This window comes from Cricetulus griseus, chromosome 4 (genome assembly GCF_003668045.3).
Source record: "Cricetulus griseus strain 17A/GY chromosome 4, alternate assembly CriGri-PICRH-1.0, whole genome shotgun sequence".
Lineage (NCBI taxonomy): Eukaryota > Metazoa > Chordata > Mammalia > Rodentia > Cricetidae > Cricetulus > Cricetulus griseus.
Window position 1 is genome coordinate 198,389,569 of NC_048597.1, and position 13,078 is coordinate 198,402,646.

General features: G+C 42.4%; 1 protein-coding gene across 4 annotated transcripts in view; it reads right to left on the minus strand.

Moving 5' to 3' along the window:
• The window catches only part of Syncrip (synaptotagmin binding cytoplasmic RNA interacting protein), a 34,068-nt gene extending 21,211 nt beyond the window's left edge, over positions 1-12,857 (minus strand). For 2 of the 4 annotated variants that reach the window (XM_027410989.2, XM_027410988.2), the window contains exons 1-6: positions 12,663-12,795; positions 11,202-11,361; positions 10,389-10,507; positions 10,176-10,283; positions 7,378-7,491; positions 7,102-7,278 (exon numbers count right to left, since the gene is read on the minus strand). In XM_027410989.2, coding sequence (XP_027266790.1) covers positions 7,102-7,278; positions 7,378-7,491; positions 10,176-10,283; positions 10,389-10,507; positions 11,202-11,349 — 666 coding nt within the window. In that variant the 5' untranslated portion in view covers positions 11,350-11,361; positions 12,663-12,795. Of the gene's footprint in view, positions 1-7,101; positions 7,279-7,377; positions 7,492-10,175; positions 10,284-10,388; positions 10,508-11,201; positions 11,362-12,662 lie in introns of all 4 variants that reach the window. The other 2 variants (XM_027410987.2, XM_027410990.2) reach the window with 2 other exon arrangements.
• Between the last annotated feature and the right edge of the window lie 221 nt (positions 12,858-13,078).

A 13,078-nucleotide genomic window follows, 5' to 3' on the forward strand; every position in this document is an offset into this window, starting at 1 on the left:
ACCAAGTATGGTACCTTAATGTACTACCTACTTAAATTGCTGCTGCTATGTCTGGTAGGCATCCCAGATAATGAAACCTAGTATCACACTAAAGCTATGCTAGTAAGCAACATGGCTTTACATATCACTCACTCAGCCTCTTTACAGATTCAGGTAAACTGCCCTTTAAATTAATTTCTCTATATTCAAAGATTAGTGCAGCTATCAGACCTCAAAGAAGTTTCTTTGTGCAGTAGATGGTGGTTTCAAGCAGAAACTCACAACAGAGTATAAGGATAAATGTCAATTGAGTACCCAGTCACAACTGGGACCTATATCAAGAAGGGACATAAAGTCAAGGAGGGCCAGAGTGTAGTGTCTTCTAGATCTGATGAGACCACTGGTGGTGAATGCACAAGCTAGTCAACACTTAGGCAAGGAGATTCACTAGCCCCCACACTTCTAACTGAGTCATCTTATTTAAGGGTAAGGCCCCTGGTAGGTTGACCACACTCCAGTGGATGGCCCCCATACCCAGAAGCATATGGGCAACACAAACTGGACTCAATGGGTTATTTTTTTTAAATATTACAAATTTAAAAAGCTAAGCCGGGCATTGGTGGCGCACGCCTTTAATTCAAGTTCCAGGACAGCCTCCAAAGCTACACAGAGAAGCCGTCTCAAAAAACAAAAAACAAAAAAAAACAAAAGAAACAAACAAAAGCTAGCTGGGGGACAGCTTTAAAAGCACTTGAGAGGCAGTGGCAGGTGGATATCTTGAGTTTGAGACCAGCCTGGTCTACAGAGCTAGTTCCAGAACAGCTAACTAAAGCTGTTACACAGAAGAACCCTGCTTCAAAAACCTGAATGAATGAATGAATGAATGAATGAATGAATGAATGAAATAAACTTTAGAGAGCTGAGCATGTGACACTTGCCTTTAATTTAAATACACATAGGGAACCAGACCTGCGAGTTCCAAGGCTGGCCAGGACTACTTAGTAAGATGTCCTTAAAAAGAAAAAAGCGGGACTGTGGTGGCACAAGCCTTTGATCTCAGCACTTGGGAGGCAGAGACAAGTGGGGACATTGGGGAGAGATATCCGAGAGGTAGGAATGAAGCTGGGAGCAATGTGAATATGGTCAAAACACACTTGACTTTTAAAAACAAATAATACATATATATTGTCTTTCAAGACAGGGTTTCTCTGTGTAGGCCTCGCTGTCCTGGAAAGAGACCCTCCTGCCTCTTCCTACCAAGTGTTATAAAGGTGTACGACACTGCACCCAAATTAAAAAAAAACCTGATGTTGTTCTAACCTCATGACTTTTCTTTAGCTATCAATAATTAACCCAGTTTGTTTGTTTTTGTTTTTCAAGACAGGGTTTCTCTGTGTAGCTTTGGAGCCTATCCTGGCACTCGCTCTGGAGACCAGGCTGGCCTCAAACTCAGAGATCCGCCTGCCCCCCCCCCCCCAGTGCTGGGATTAAAGGTGTGTGCCACCAACGCCCGGCCAATTAACCCAGTTTTAAATAAAAATTGGTAATTGGTTTTTTTGTTTTTTCTGAGACATGGTCTCACTATAGCTATGTCTACTTCTCCTTACAAACACTATGATTAAAAGTATCTGCCACCATACCTAGCTTTAAATAGTTTTTTATCCAAAGGAAATAAACCACTATAAAAGTGGTTTTTTACTATCCAACCGTAACAGAGAAGGAAAAAGTGTCTCAACTTCATCTATGAACTCAGAAGAGGCATTTTCTAAATGTTTGGTTATGTGTAACTAGAATGACACGTCAACTACATAAAAATTCACATGGGTCTTAGTTATAAATAACTCAAATAGAACCTCAAAACAGACCCAAACCTGGATAATTTATAATGTTATGTTCTATTGAGGAAAAGCATGCTAATTTCCAGACACAAAGTAGCAGAAAATATCTAAGTCAATTTTAATTTTTACTTTCATGTTTCAATCATTTCATTCCCTCCAAAATGTAGTTATTTTCATCTTAAAGTAAATCTCCTAAATCCCATGCACAATAACAAAATCCTTAAAAAGGAGCTAGGGAAATGCCTCCAGTTGACAATACCAGATCGGGCAGTGGTGGCACACACACAATTAATCCCAGCACTCAGGAGGCAGAGGCAGGTGGATCTCTGAGTTTGAGACCAGCCTAGTCTACAAGAGCTAGTTCCAGGACAGCCTCCAAAGCCATAGAGTAACCCTGTCTTGAACCCCACCCCACCCCGCCACCCAAAAAAAGAATACCAGCTGCTCTTCCAGGACTGGGGATTCACTTCCCAGTACTTTTATGGCAGCTAATCTTCTGACTTCCAATGGCACTGTATAAATGCATTCCAGAAATACAGACAGACAAAATGTTAACCTGGGAGGTGGTGGGGCAAACCTTTAATTCCAGCACTTGGTAGGCAGAAGCAGGCAATCTCTGAGTTCAAGGCCAGCCTGGTCTACAGAACAAGTTCCAGGACAGGCTCCAAAGCTAGAGAAACCCTGTCTCAAAAAAAAAAAAAAGTTAACAGTTTTTACAGGGGCTGGAAGAATAAATAGATCAATAGTTAACTAAGTGTACTAGCTATTCTGCCAGAGGACTCAGATTCAATTCCCAGCACCCACAGGTGACTCAAACCATCTGTAGCTCCCAGTGCTTGGGGATTTGATACCTATTTCTTATCACAGCCCCCCACACCAGGCACACACATGGTGCACATACATATATGCAGACAAAGCATTTATATACAGAGCTAACTTTTAAATGCATAAAAATTTTAAAAAAAAGAAAGAAAAACGAACATCCATCCACGTGATTCCAGTGGACCGAAGTGTCACCATGAATATCTTAAAAGGCACCTAACTGCAAAGTCTCCTATTTACCCACAAGTGAAACATTATGACCCCATACAAAGACCTGAGTCTTAAGCAGAAAAACCTACAAATATGGAAAGGTTAAGGAACTAGGAAAGGAAAGGAGAGTTTGTAGACCAATCAAAAAGCCCACATGGTCATCTACGTTAAGTTTCTGAATTAAGAGTTAATACTATTATTAATACACGATGTGTCAAAACTACACAAACAACAACCATTTTTGATTGTATTTGTTAAACCATAGTTTTCTAAAGCATCTCAGTCTATTTATTGGAATTTATGTTAATAGTGAATTATATGTTGTCACTATTTAATGCTTCTTGAATTCATCTAGAAATGAGAGTCTGATAGCAAAAAAGTAGTCTATAGGAATGAAAAACTGATCTGCAATTAAGAGTACTGCTGTTTTTGCAGATGACCCAGGTTCAATTACCAGCACCCACATGGTATTTCACAACTACCTTTAACTCCAGTTTCACAAGATTAGATTCCCTCTTCCAACTACCTCTGGCAACAAGCAAACACAAACCCACATGCATTCATGCAAGGAAAACAGTCACACATAAATCTTTTTTAAAACTTTGATATTAATGCTAATTTAATACTTTTTCCCCCAAGAAGTTGAATCTGGTATCTATTTGCTAAAATTCTCTACCAGCTTTTCTTTTCGAGACAGGGTTTTGCTTTGGAGGCTGTCCCGGAACTCTCTGTAGACCAGGCTGGCCTCAAACTCAAGAGATCCGCCTGCTTCTGCCTCCCGAGTGCTGGGATTAAAGGCTTGAGCCACCAATGTCCGGCCAGCTATTCTTTAGTAAGATGTTTCTTTGTCTATCATTTACATTACTACAACTTTAAAAGGCTTTTAGCTTATAGTGATTTTTAAGGAGCTAAAGAAATGGCTCTGTCATTAAGAGCACCAACTGCTCTTCAAGATGACCCAAGGTTCGACTCCCAGCACCCACCTGGCAGCTCTCAATCCTCTGTTAACTCCAGTTCCAGGGATCCAACACCCTCTTCTGGACTCGACAGGCACCAGGCACACAAGTGGTATAGATTTACATGCAGGAAAAACACCCATACATGTAAAAAGAAAAACTTTTTAAGCTACTTTGCTACCTAGCAAAAATAGTGTTATTTAATACCCCAAGCAAATGATTATTTAATGTGTTATGTACCCATGTTTACAGTGGTCACACAAGCTAGTTGACACTGGGTATCTTCCCTTACCAACTCCCATCTTATTTTTAAGACTGGGTCTCTCAATGAACCTGGACAGAGTTCACATACCCCAGTGCTTGGATTACACAAATTTATCACCAAGCCTGTCTTTTACATGAGTGCTGAGGATCTGAATTCCTATCTCCAAGTTTGCATAGCAGGCACTAGGTCACTGAGTCATCTCCCTAGCCTCAAGGAGATGATTTCTAAAGCTTCAGGAAGTCCTTCATTTCACCTAACTTGATAGCTCAAAGGTGACCAGGCTACAAGAGAGTGGCTCCCAAAAGAGCTATATCATAATTCCTCTGAAAAAAACAGCATTTTTTAAGGAAAAAGTTAGCTATTACTTTTAAAAATATCTAAATTCCTGAATTCTCTTTAAAGCAATCAAGAAACATACTTTCCTAATATTAAGACTACATATTCAAATTATACTCATCAGCAAAAGTTATAGAGAACTGTAAAATATTCAAAATTTCCCCCTTGAAGTCTGCCTAAAATGATGGTGACATACCATTCTGATACAGTATACAAAAGATTTTTTTTGGGGGGGTGGTTCAAGATAGGGTTTCTCTGTGGCTTTGGAGGCTGTCCTGCAACTAGCTCTTGTAGACCAAACTGGTCTCCAACTCAGAGATCCGCCTGCCTCTGCCTCCCAGGAAGCTGATATTAAAGGCATGTGCCACCAACACCTGGCAAAGGAGTTTTGATTTCAACCCAGTCATGGACCTTGAGAGGTTAAGATTCAGAAGAATCCAGAATACACACAGCAAATTCAAGGCCATCCTTTGGGTATCCTTTGTTAATAAAAAAAAAAGAAGGGGGGGTCAATTTTAGGGCATTTCAGAATATGGGGTTATGTATGCTATGCCATTATGCCAGAAAATTAAGGACTATGCAGTTAAGTGCAGTAGTGACATAACCAACCACTTTCTAATTGGATACAAGGCTGCCTCCATGAAAAAGAATACAGGTCCAATACAATAAATTCTATGCTGCTACAATTCTATGGCTGGGAGTTCACCGGCAGGCCCAAAGAAGCCAGCTGATATTTTGTTTAGTATACATTTAAAGTGTCTTCTAAGCATTTATGGTTTTTTTTTTTTTAATTTTTTTCATTTCTATGTGTGACTATGTTAATTGCAGGCATCCCAAGAGTCCAGAAGATGGTGCTGGACTGCCGAACCTTGAGTACAGAAGACTATGAGCCACCCCTTGTGAATACTGGGAACTAAACTGGGATCCTCCAACTGGGAGGTGGTGGACACGCCTTTAATCCTAGCAGTAAGGAAGAAGAGGCAGGCAGATCTGAGTTCAAGACCAGCCTGGTCTACAAAATCTAGTTCCAGGACAGCCTCCAAATACAGAGAAACCCTGTCTCAAAAACAAACAAACAAACAAACAAACAAAAAGGCATGATGGTGCCTGCCTTTAATCACAGCACTATGGAAGCAGAAACAGGCAGGTCTGAGTCCCAGAGCTACAGTGAGACAGTCTTAAAAATAAGTAAATGAATAAATAAACTTCCTCTTTAAGTATCTTCAGGAGAAATCAGCCTGAAGATTTTAAATTTGTTTAGATTCCACAAAACAGATAAGTTGTCTACAGATATTATAGGCATGTATGTAGAGAAAGAGGTAAGAAGATTTCTGAAGCTTGAAACCAGCCTGGCCTACAACTTCAAGTTTTAAATAGGCCAAAGCTACATAGTGTAAAAGAACACATCCTAGCTTTTAAACTTTTTTGTGCCTGGCTTTTAAACTTTTTTGCTCCAGGCATTGGTGGGCATGCCTTTAACCGGAGCACTTGGGAGGCAGAGGCAGGCGGAGTTCAAAGCCAGCCTCGTCTACAGAGTGAGCTCTAGGACAGGTTCCAAAGCAATACAGAGAAACCCTGTCTTGAAAAACAAAAAAGAAAAAAAATGTAATTTTTAGAAATTAAAATATAATTACATGACTTCCTTTTTCCCTTCATCCCTACAACTCTTCCCATGTACATACACTCCCTTGCTCTCTCAAGTTATTGACCTTTAATTTTCGTTGTTGCTGGTGGTGATGTGCGAGTATGTGTGTATACCTTATTGGTTTTCTCACCACCCTACTAGGCTAGCCTCAATCATGGTAATCCTTGTGCCTCAGGTATTCATGACACCTTATTCAATCTTTTCAATTTGTAGAATTTAAATAAAAGAAATGTTATATACGCCATTATTTTTTAGCATTTTTAGAATAAAAAGATAATTAGATTCTCACCTAGTATCTGGTTTTTAAATCAGATATTCCCACTCACAACAAATCCTTCATATAGCTACCAGAAATTATCATCCTGGTGTTTATTGGTTGGTTGGTTGAGACAAGGTTTCTCAGTGAAGCTTTGACTGTCCTGGAATCACTCTATAGATCAGGGTGACCTGGAACTCACAGATCCCTCTACTTCCTGAGTGCTGGGAATAAAGGTGTGCACCACCACCACCCAGCTGAATATTTATTTTTTGATTCTGTTTTATTATTAAGTATATGGATGTTTGGCCTATGTGCAGATATGTTTGTATACGACATGCATGCCTGGTACCACCAGAAGAGGGCATTAGATCCCCATGAACTAGAGTTACAGATGGTTGTGAGCTGCTCTGTGGGTGCTCAGAGTTGAACATGGGGCCTCTGAAAGAGCAGCCAGTGAGCCATTTCTTCAGCCCTCTTTTGTGAATTTCTGATAAAGGGAAAAATATGGTCCAGGTTTGGGAAAAACCTTTGGGAGCCACATCGTAAACCTTTTTACATTCCTTTCAACTTAAAAGATGTCTCCAAAGACATATTCAGTAATCAACTAGGAATTCTATAAAATTAACAGATCCTGAATCCTATCCACTATCCCTGCTATAATATTTTCTTAGGAGAAGTAAAAAGCACGCTGCCTCTGCAGCACTTCAAAAACTGCCTATTATAGCACATAAGGAAAACTTGACATTAAGGATAGAAAACAAAGACTAATAAAGGAGGGGGGGACAACTTACCAATTTAACAGCCTCTTGTGCTGCTTCTTTTGTACAAAAAGTGACAAACGCATAACCTCTGTTGAGACCAGTAAGTGGATCCATCATTAAACGAAGATCCCATATAGGTCCAGCTTTCTCAAATAATGGTACAAGCTCATCCTCAAATAGATCTCTGGGGATCTTCCCCACAAATATCTGTAAATTAATATAAATTCACAATCATGGAGAATTGTTTAGAAAATCAGATACCTGTCACTTTTACTACAAATAATACAAGGTTTTAAGTTTGTTTACCTCGGTGCCAACAGAAGGCTGCTGACCTGAATAAACGGAATCTGGAGGTGGTCCCCCATACTTCCTCTGTCCGGTAGTCACATCAAGTGTATAGCCTGTTCTTTCCAAGAGTGCCTTGAAAAGTCCAAATATTATTAATGCTTCATTCACATAGTACTTAGCCAACAGTAGTTAGTTAATAGTCAATCCTGTTCAAATCTGTTCAATTATCTTAGCAACATTCCTCCATATAAATATGTACAATCTGTATTAGAACACTCTTTTATGTATACTAATCAAAATTTCAGGATCCTGTAAATATTAGTTTTTAGTGTCCAATTAATTACTGAGCAATAAAAACTAAAATCAATCCATCCACAACTTAAGATATATCCACTCTGGGGCTGGAGAGATGGCTCAGAGGTTAAGAGCACCAACTGCTCTTCCAAAGGTCCTGAGTTCAATTCCCAGCAACCACATGGTGGCTCACAACCATCCATTATGAGATCTGGTGCCCTCTTCTGATGTGCAGATATATATGGAAGCAGAATGTTGTATACATAATAAATAAAATCTTTAAAAAAAAAAAAAAGATATATCCACTCTGCTAATAAAAACCCATTTAAAAAGACTGCAACTATTTGATTACTTACCAACTCTGGATTTACCCAATAAATTCTTGTACCCTACTCCTGGACACACAATGCCATTACTGGCATTGTCACCTCTGAGGATACCACTCTACTCCTTAAACCAAGCCTATAAACTTGGAAGTTGTATCAAAGCCTTTATTATTTGGTGCTAAAGTACTATATGTCACACAGCACAGCTCATTCAGAAAGACAAAATGACTTTGAAAATTGTATGAAACTGAAACAATGTAAATTCTAGATTTAGTCCCCTCAACTGTTGAAACACAATTAGGACTTTCTCTTCATCCTTCATTATAGATAATAATCTATTAAGCCATAAAGTCTCAAAAAGTCCTGTTTTGAGACAGAGAGTGCCAGGACAGGCTCCAAAGCTACACAGAGAAACCCTGTCACAAAAAAAAACAAAAAAAGTATTCATGAACTTTTTAACAAAATTTCTTCAACAGCTTAAGTACCTTTTTACATTACACTTTCCTTTACATTACTTTCCTTTTCCTTATAAAATCCCTGTGCTACAAAAAAAGGGGTTTTTTGTTGTTGTTTTTTAAGACAGGGTTTCTCTACAGCTTTTGGAGCCTGTCCTGGAACTCACTCTGTAGACCAGCCTGGCCTCGAACTCAAGAGTCCTGATTGCCTCTCACTGCCTCCCAATTACTGGGATTAAAGGCATACACCACCAACACCCAACAAACAAAAGGTTTTTTTAAAGAGAAGATAGTATTTGTATGTCCCAAATAACACTGTTAATAAAGGGAAAACTAATTTAATCAACTTCCAAGCATCCTTATAAAAATATAACTTTTTGCTGGGTGTTGGTGGTGCACACCTTTAATCCCAGCATTCGGGAGGTAGAGGCAGGCGGATCTCTGAGTTCCAGGCCAGCCTGGTCTCCAAAGCGAGGGCCAGTATAGACTCCAAAGCTACACAGAGAAACCCTGTCTCGAAAAAACCGGAAATATATATATATAATATATATATATATATATACATCCATATCCATATATATATTATATATATATGTATATATATGTATGTATGTGTGTATGTATATATACTTTTTAGGTCCCATTAAAGTTCATTCAATCCACCTCCTTCCAGAATTTCGGAAAATAAATTTCCCATCACACTGGCATAATTGCATTGGAAACAATTAAAGTCCATTCTTAATGGAAATCTAAATTATAGTTCAAATTCAATCCACTCATAGCTAGACATGTGAAGACTAATGTTTTCTGATAACATTAACTTCATATTCCAATCATGTCCATGATCTAGGCCTCCTTTTCCAATAGGGTACCACACATTTATGCCCCTCTTAGCAACTAGTTTTCTTATTCTTAAATCATAACCTGTACCTCAAGAGTTAACAGTACCAAAAAACACCAAAAACTATGTTAGTTAAAAAACTAACATAGCTGGGCAGTGGTGGTACACACTTTTACTCCCAGCACTCAGAAGGCAGAGGCAGGGGGATCTGAGGCCAGCCTGGTCTACAAAGCAAGTCCCAGCACAAATATATAAAAACTTAGCTAAATGAGGCAATTTAATCTCCTTCATGACTCTAAAAATCAACCAACCAGCAAAACAACAAAAAAAAACTTTCACTCCCAACCCAATGAATGTCCTTGCTTACCACACTGAACAGCATTATTGTCAAAAGTTGTTTTTAGAAATGTAACAATTTGAGAGGCAATATTAAAATTCCAAATTCACCATGACCTAAGCCTCCCAAGAAAACAACCATTTGCCCCCAATTAGTTTGTCAGTAACCTGTTAAGGATAACTTTAGACTTAACCATTGATCCATCTTTTTTTTTTTTTTTAATTTGGAAGCGACAACACAGGTTGGATCATTGGTAGCCAGTCAAGATAAAATGAATTGTAAGTTAATTTTCAAAATCTAGCCATTAAAAGACAATAACCTTAGAAATATATTCATGCCACACTGCAGGAATATTTACCAAAGCTAGAAAATAACTAAAAAAAAAAGGCCGGGCAGTGGTGGCACACACACCTTTAAATGCCAGCAACTTGGGAGGTGGAGGCATGCAGATCTTTAAGTTAGAGGCTAGTCTGGTCTAAAGACCCTCCAATGCTGCAGAGAAACACTGTCTCCAAAAACAAAACACACACACTTAAAGCTACAGAAAGTTCTCAAAAACATACCTTAATCTTTGACTCATCTGGTCCTTTACTGGAGTCCGCTACTTTGGTCCCTTGTTTCTCTCTCTGCCTGTAAGTCTTCATGACTCCACATAAAAAGGCACTTTTGTTCTGTAATGAAATTTTCCATTCATATTAACATTACTATTATGTCTGTGTCTAATTAAATTTAAATAAGATCAAAAGTACTTTTTTCTACACTGAAATTAACATTACCTGCACATGAGAGAGATCACTATCCTTAAATTGTTGAAGAACTGCCAATGCGCCGTCTTCATTGAACTCTTTTAAAGCTTCGATAGCTCTTTCATCTAAATCACTATGTGCAACTAGCCCTGGAAAGAGAAAATGTAGTTAGTTATCACCTTTTAAAATTTCCAAATTATTTCTTCAGAAAGTCCTGTATTGGCCAATACAGGTACACACACGTGGCGATTCTACTCCCCTTATCTACATAATGAAGAATATATTTTAGCCATTCTGAGCTAAGTCCTCTCAACCACACAGAAAGAAGTCAACATATTTTACATCCCATTTGTGTCCAAGTAATCCTGAACACTGCAATATTTCTACAATATATAAGCCTACAAATCCTGTCAACCAACAAAACACCAAGCATAGCAACTGCAAGTCTACTCAATGTCAAATGCCACTAGAAAAAAAGGAACCACCACACCAAGAAAAACAAGAGAACTAGCCTACAGTAACCAAGTTATTAAACAAGAACCCTGCTTTAAAAATACCCCAAAAAGTCACATGGGCTGCTCTCAACATTTAGCAGCTGTTGCTACTATCATATACTTATCTGTCAGGCCAGACAGCGTTCCCCTAAGGGAGGTCTTTTCCCCACTTCATCCCTCCCTCTACACTTTAACCTCTAGATCAAACCTAAATTAACCAACTATCAGAACAAGGCAAAGCTCCAGTTCCCACATTTATTGGAAACCACAAAAAGTTGCTATTTTAGCTCAAAGCCAGAAATCCAATAGAAAAATTTCATAATGTAATTTTGCAAGTGTTGTTTCTTACCTGCAACGTAAATTTCATCTAGTTTTTCAGCAACTTTCTGTGGTAAACCAGCATCAAGCAATGTCTGAAAATTTTCTGAATGGATAACTGCAGAAGTAGTATCCATGGGCTCTTCAGTACCATTTCCATTAACATGTTCTGTAGCCATGTTTCCAGAGATCTGTTCAAACGCAATAAGCAAAATTAAACTAGGGTCTTCAAAAAGAATAGAGGACAATGACAGTCCCAATCTTTACTTTCTACCAGTAACTACAACCAGCCAGCCTGCGCCTCCCTCGAAAGAAACCTTAAAGTCACCATCGCCTGACAAGCCAGATTTGGAGCCCGGGGTACAGACGGACCGATGCACTACATTCTTTCCTGATCACCACCCCTGACTTCACCTGCTAACACTCGCTAGGAAAAACCGTATTACAAATGAAGCCCAATCAGCACAGGGACCGGCCGAGCCTGCCACATGCAGCAGTTCCAAAACGGAGAATAAGGTGTGTGTGAAGAAAAGCAACGCTGGGCTTGTCTCTCTCCAAGGTAAACCAGAAAGTGCGCTTTTCCCGCCTGCCGCTTATAGATCAGTAACAACAGCCAGCGAAGAACAAAGCGCTCACACAAGCCACCTTCCCACCACCCAATTCCTCCACCCTTCACCCCCACACCCCAAAGCCCGCCCCCGACTCCGCACCCGGAGCGGCAGCCTCACCACTGCGGCCGCCAGGAGCCCATTAGAAACACGTGCTCTGCGCCTTCAAATGTCCTACAACTTCCTTCAACGGAAACCCACCGAGTACCGGGCCAAGGCGGTCGTCACCGCCTCTCAACATCAACCCGCAGTCGCGGTCCGAGCCCCCCGAACCGTGCAGCCGCACAATCTCGCCTCTCAACACCGAGGCCGCGGCGGCGCCAGGCCACGGGCTCTCCCCGCCCCCCAGCGCCGCCGTCTCCGCCTTGACACATGGCTCTCCGCCCCGGGTGCTCCCCAGCCGCCCGCGACCCCCGGCCTCCCGCACCCCTCGGTGCAGCGGCTGCGGGCGCCGAGGCCGACAGCCCGCGCCGGGAGGGCGTTCCGCCGCCAGGCGCACGCCCGCGGGAGCCCAGCACCGCCCAAGCCCGCCGGCCGGCCGGCCGGCCGCGGGACAGCACCCCGCGCCTCTCCGCCCACTCCCGCGCCGCCGGCCACGACAGCACCAAGTCCGCCCGCCGCTCGCGGTCCGCGCGGGCCACGGGGCTGCCGAGGCGCCTCCTCCCGGAGCGCCGCAGACAAAGCCCGGCCGCGGCAGCACATGGAGAGGAGGAAGTGGCGGCGCGGCCGCGGCCTACTCCCTGGCAGCCCCGGCCAACGTGCTCCTCTCCCCCTTGGAATCCATTTTCCAGAAAAGCCGGTTTCTCCCCGCGCCGCCCTCCCCCAAGCTCCCTCCACAATGTCATGGAGCCCCCCTCCCAGACCCGGGTGCCGGCGGTCGTTACCTCCCCGCGGGGCTGCGGCCGAGGAATCCTGTCCGACCGGGTCGGGTGGCGGGGAACGCGTGCTCGCTGCTCCCTGTGTCCGGCGCGAGTGGAGCTGTTGTAAAATGGCGGCCGAAGCTCACGCCGCTGGCAGCAAACCCGATCCAGTTCCACTCGCCTCCGAGCGCGCTCCCAGTGCGCGCGCGCGCCCCCGCGTGACCCCCCTTCCCTCCCCTCCCTGGCGCGTCCGCTTCTCTCACTCACTCCCTCAGCCCCTGCCCTCCTACAGCTCCTCCTTCTCCCCTGCCGCCGCCGCGCCGCCGCCGCCGCCGGCCGCCGGCCGCCCTGTCCCCTCGGCCTTCCTCCTTTCCCTCCCTGCACCTCCTCCCCCAGCGTCCCCACTCCCGTCCGCGGCCGCTCAGACACGAGTGGCCGCC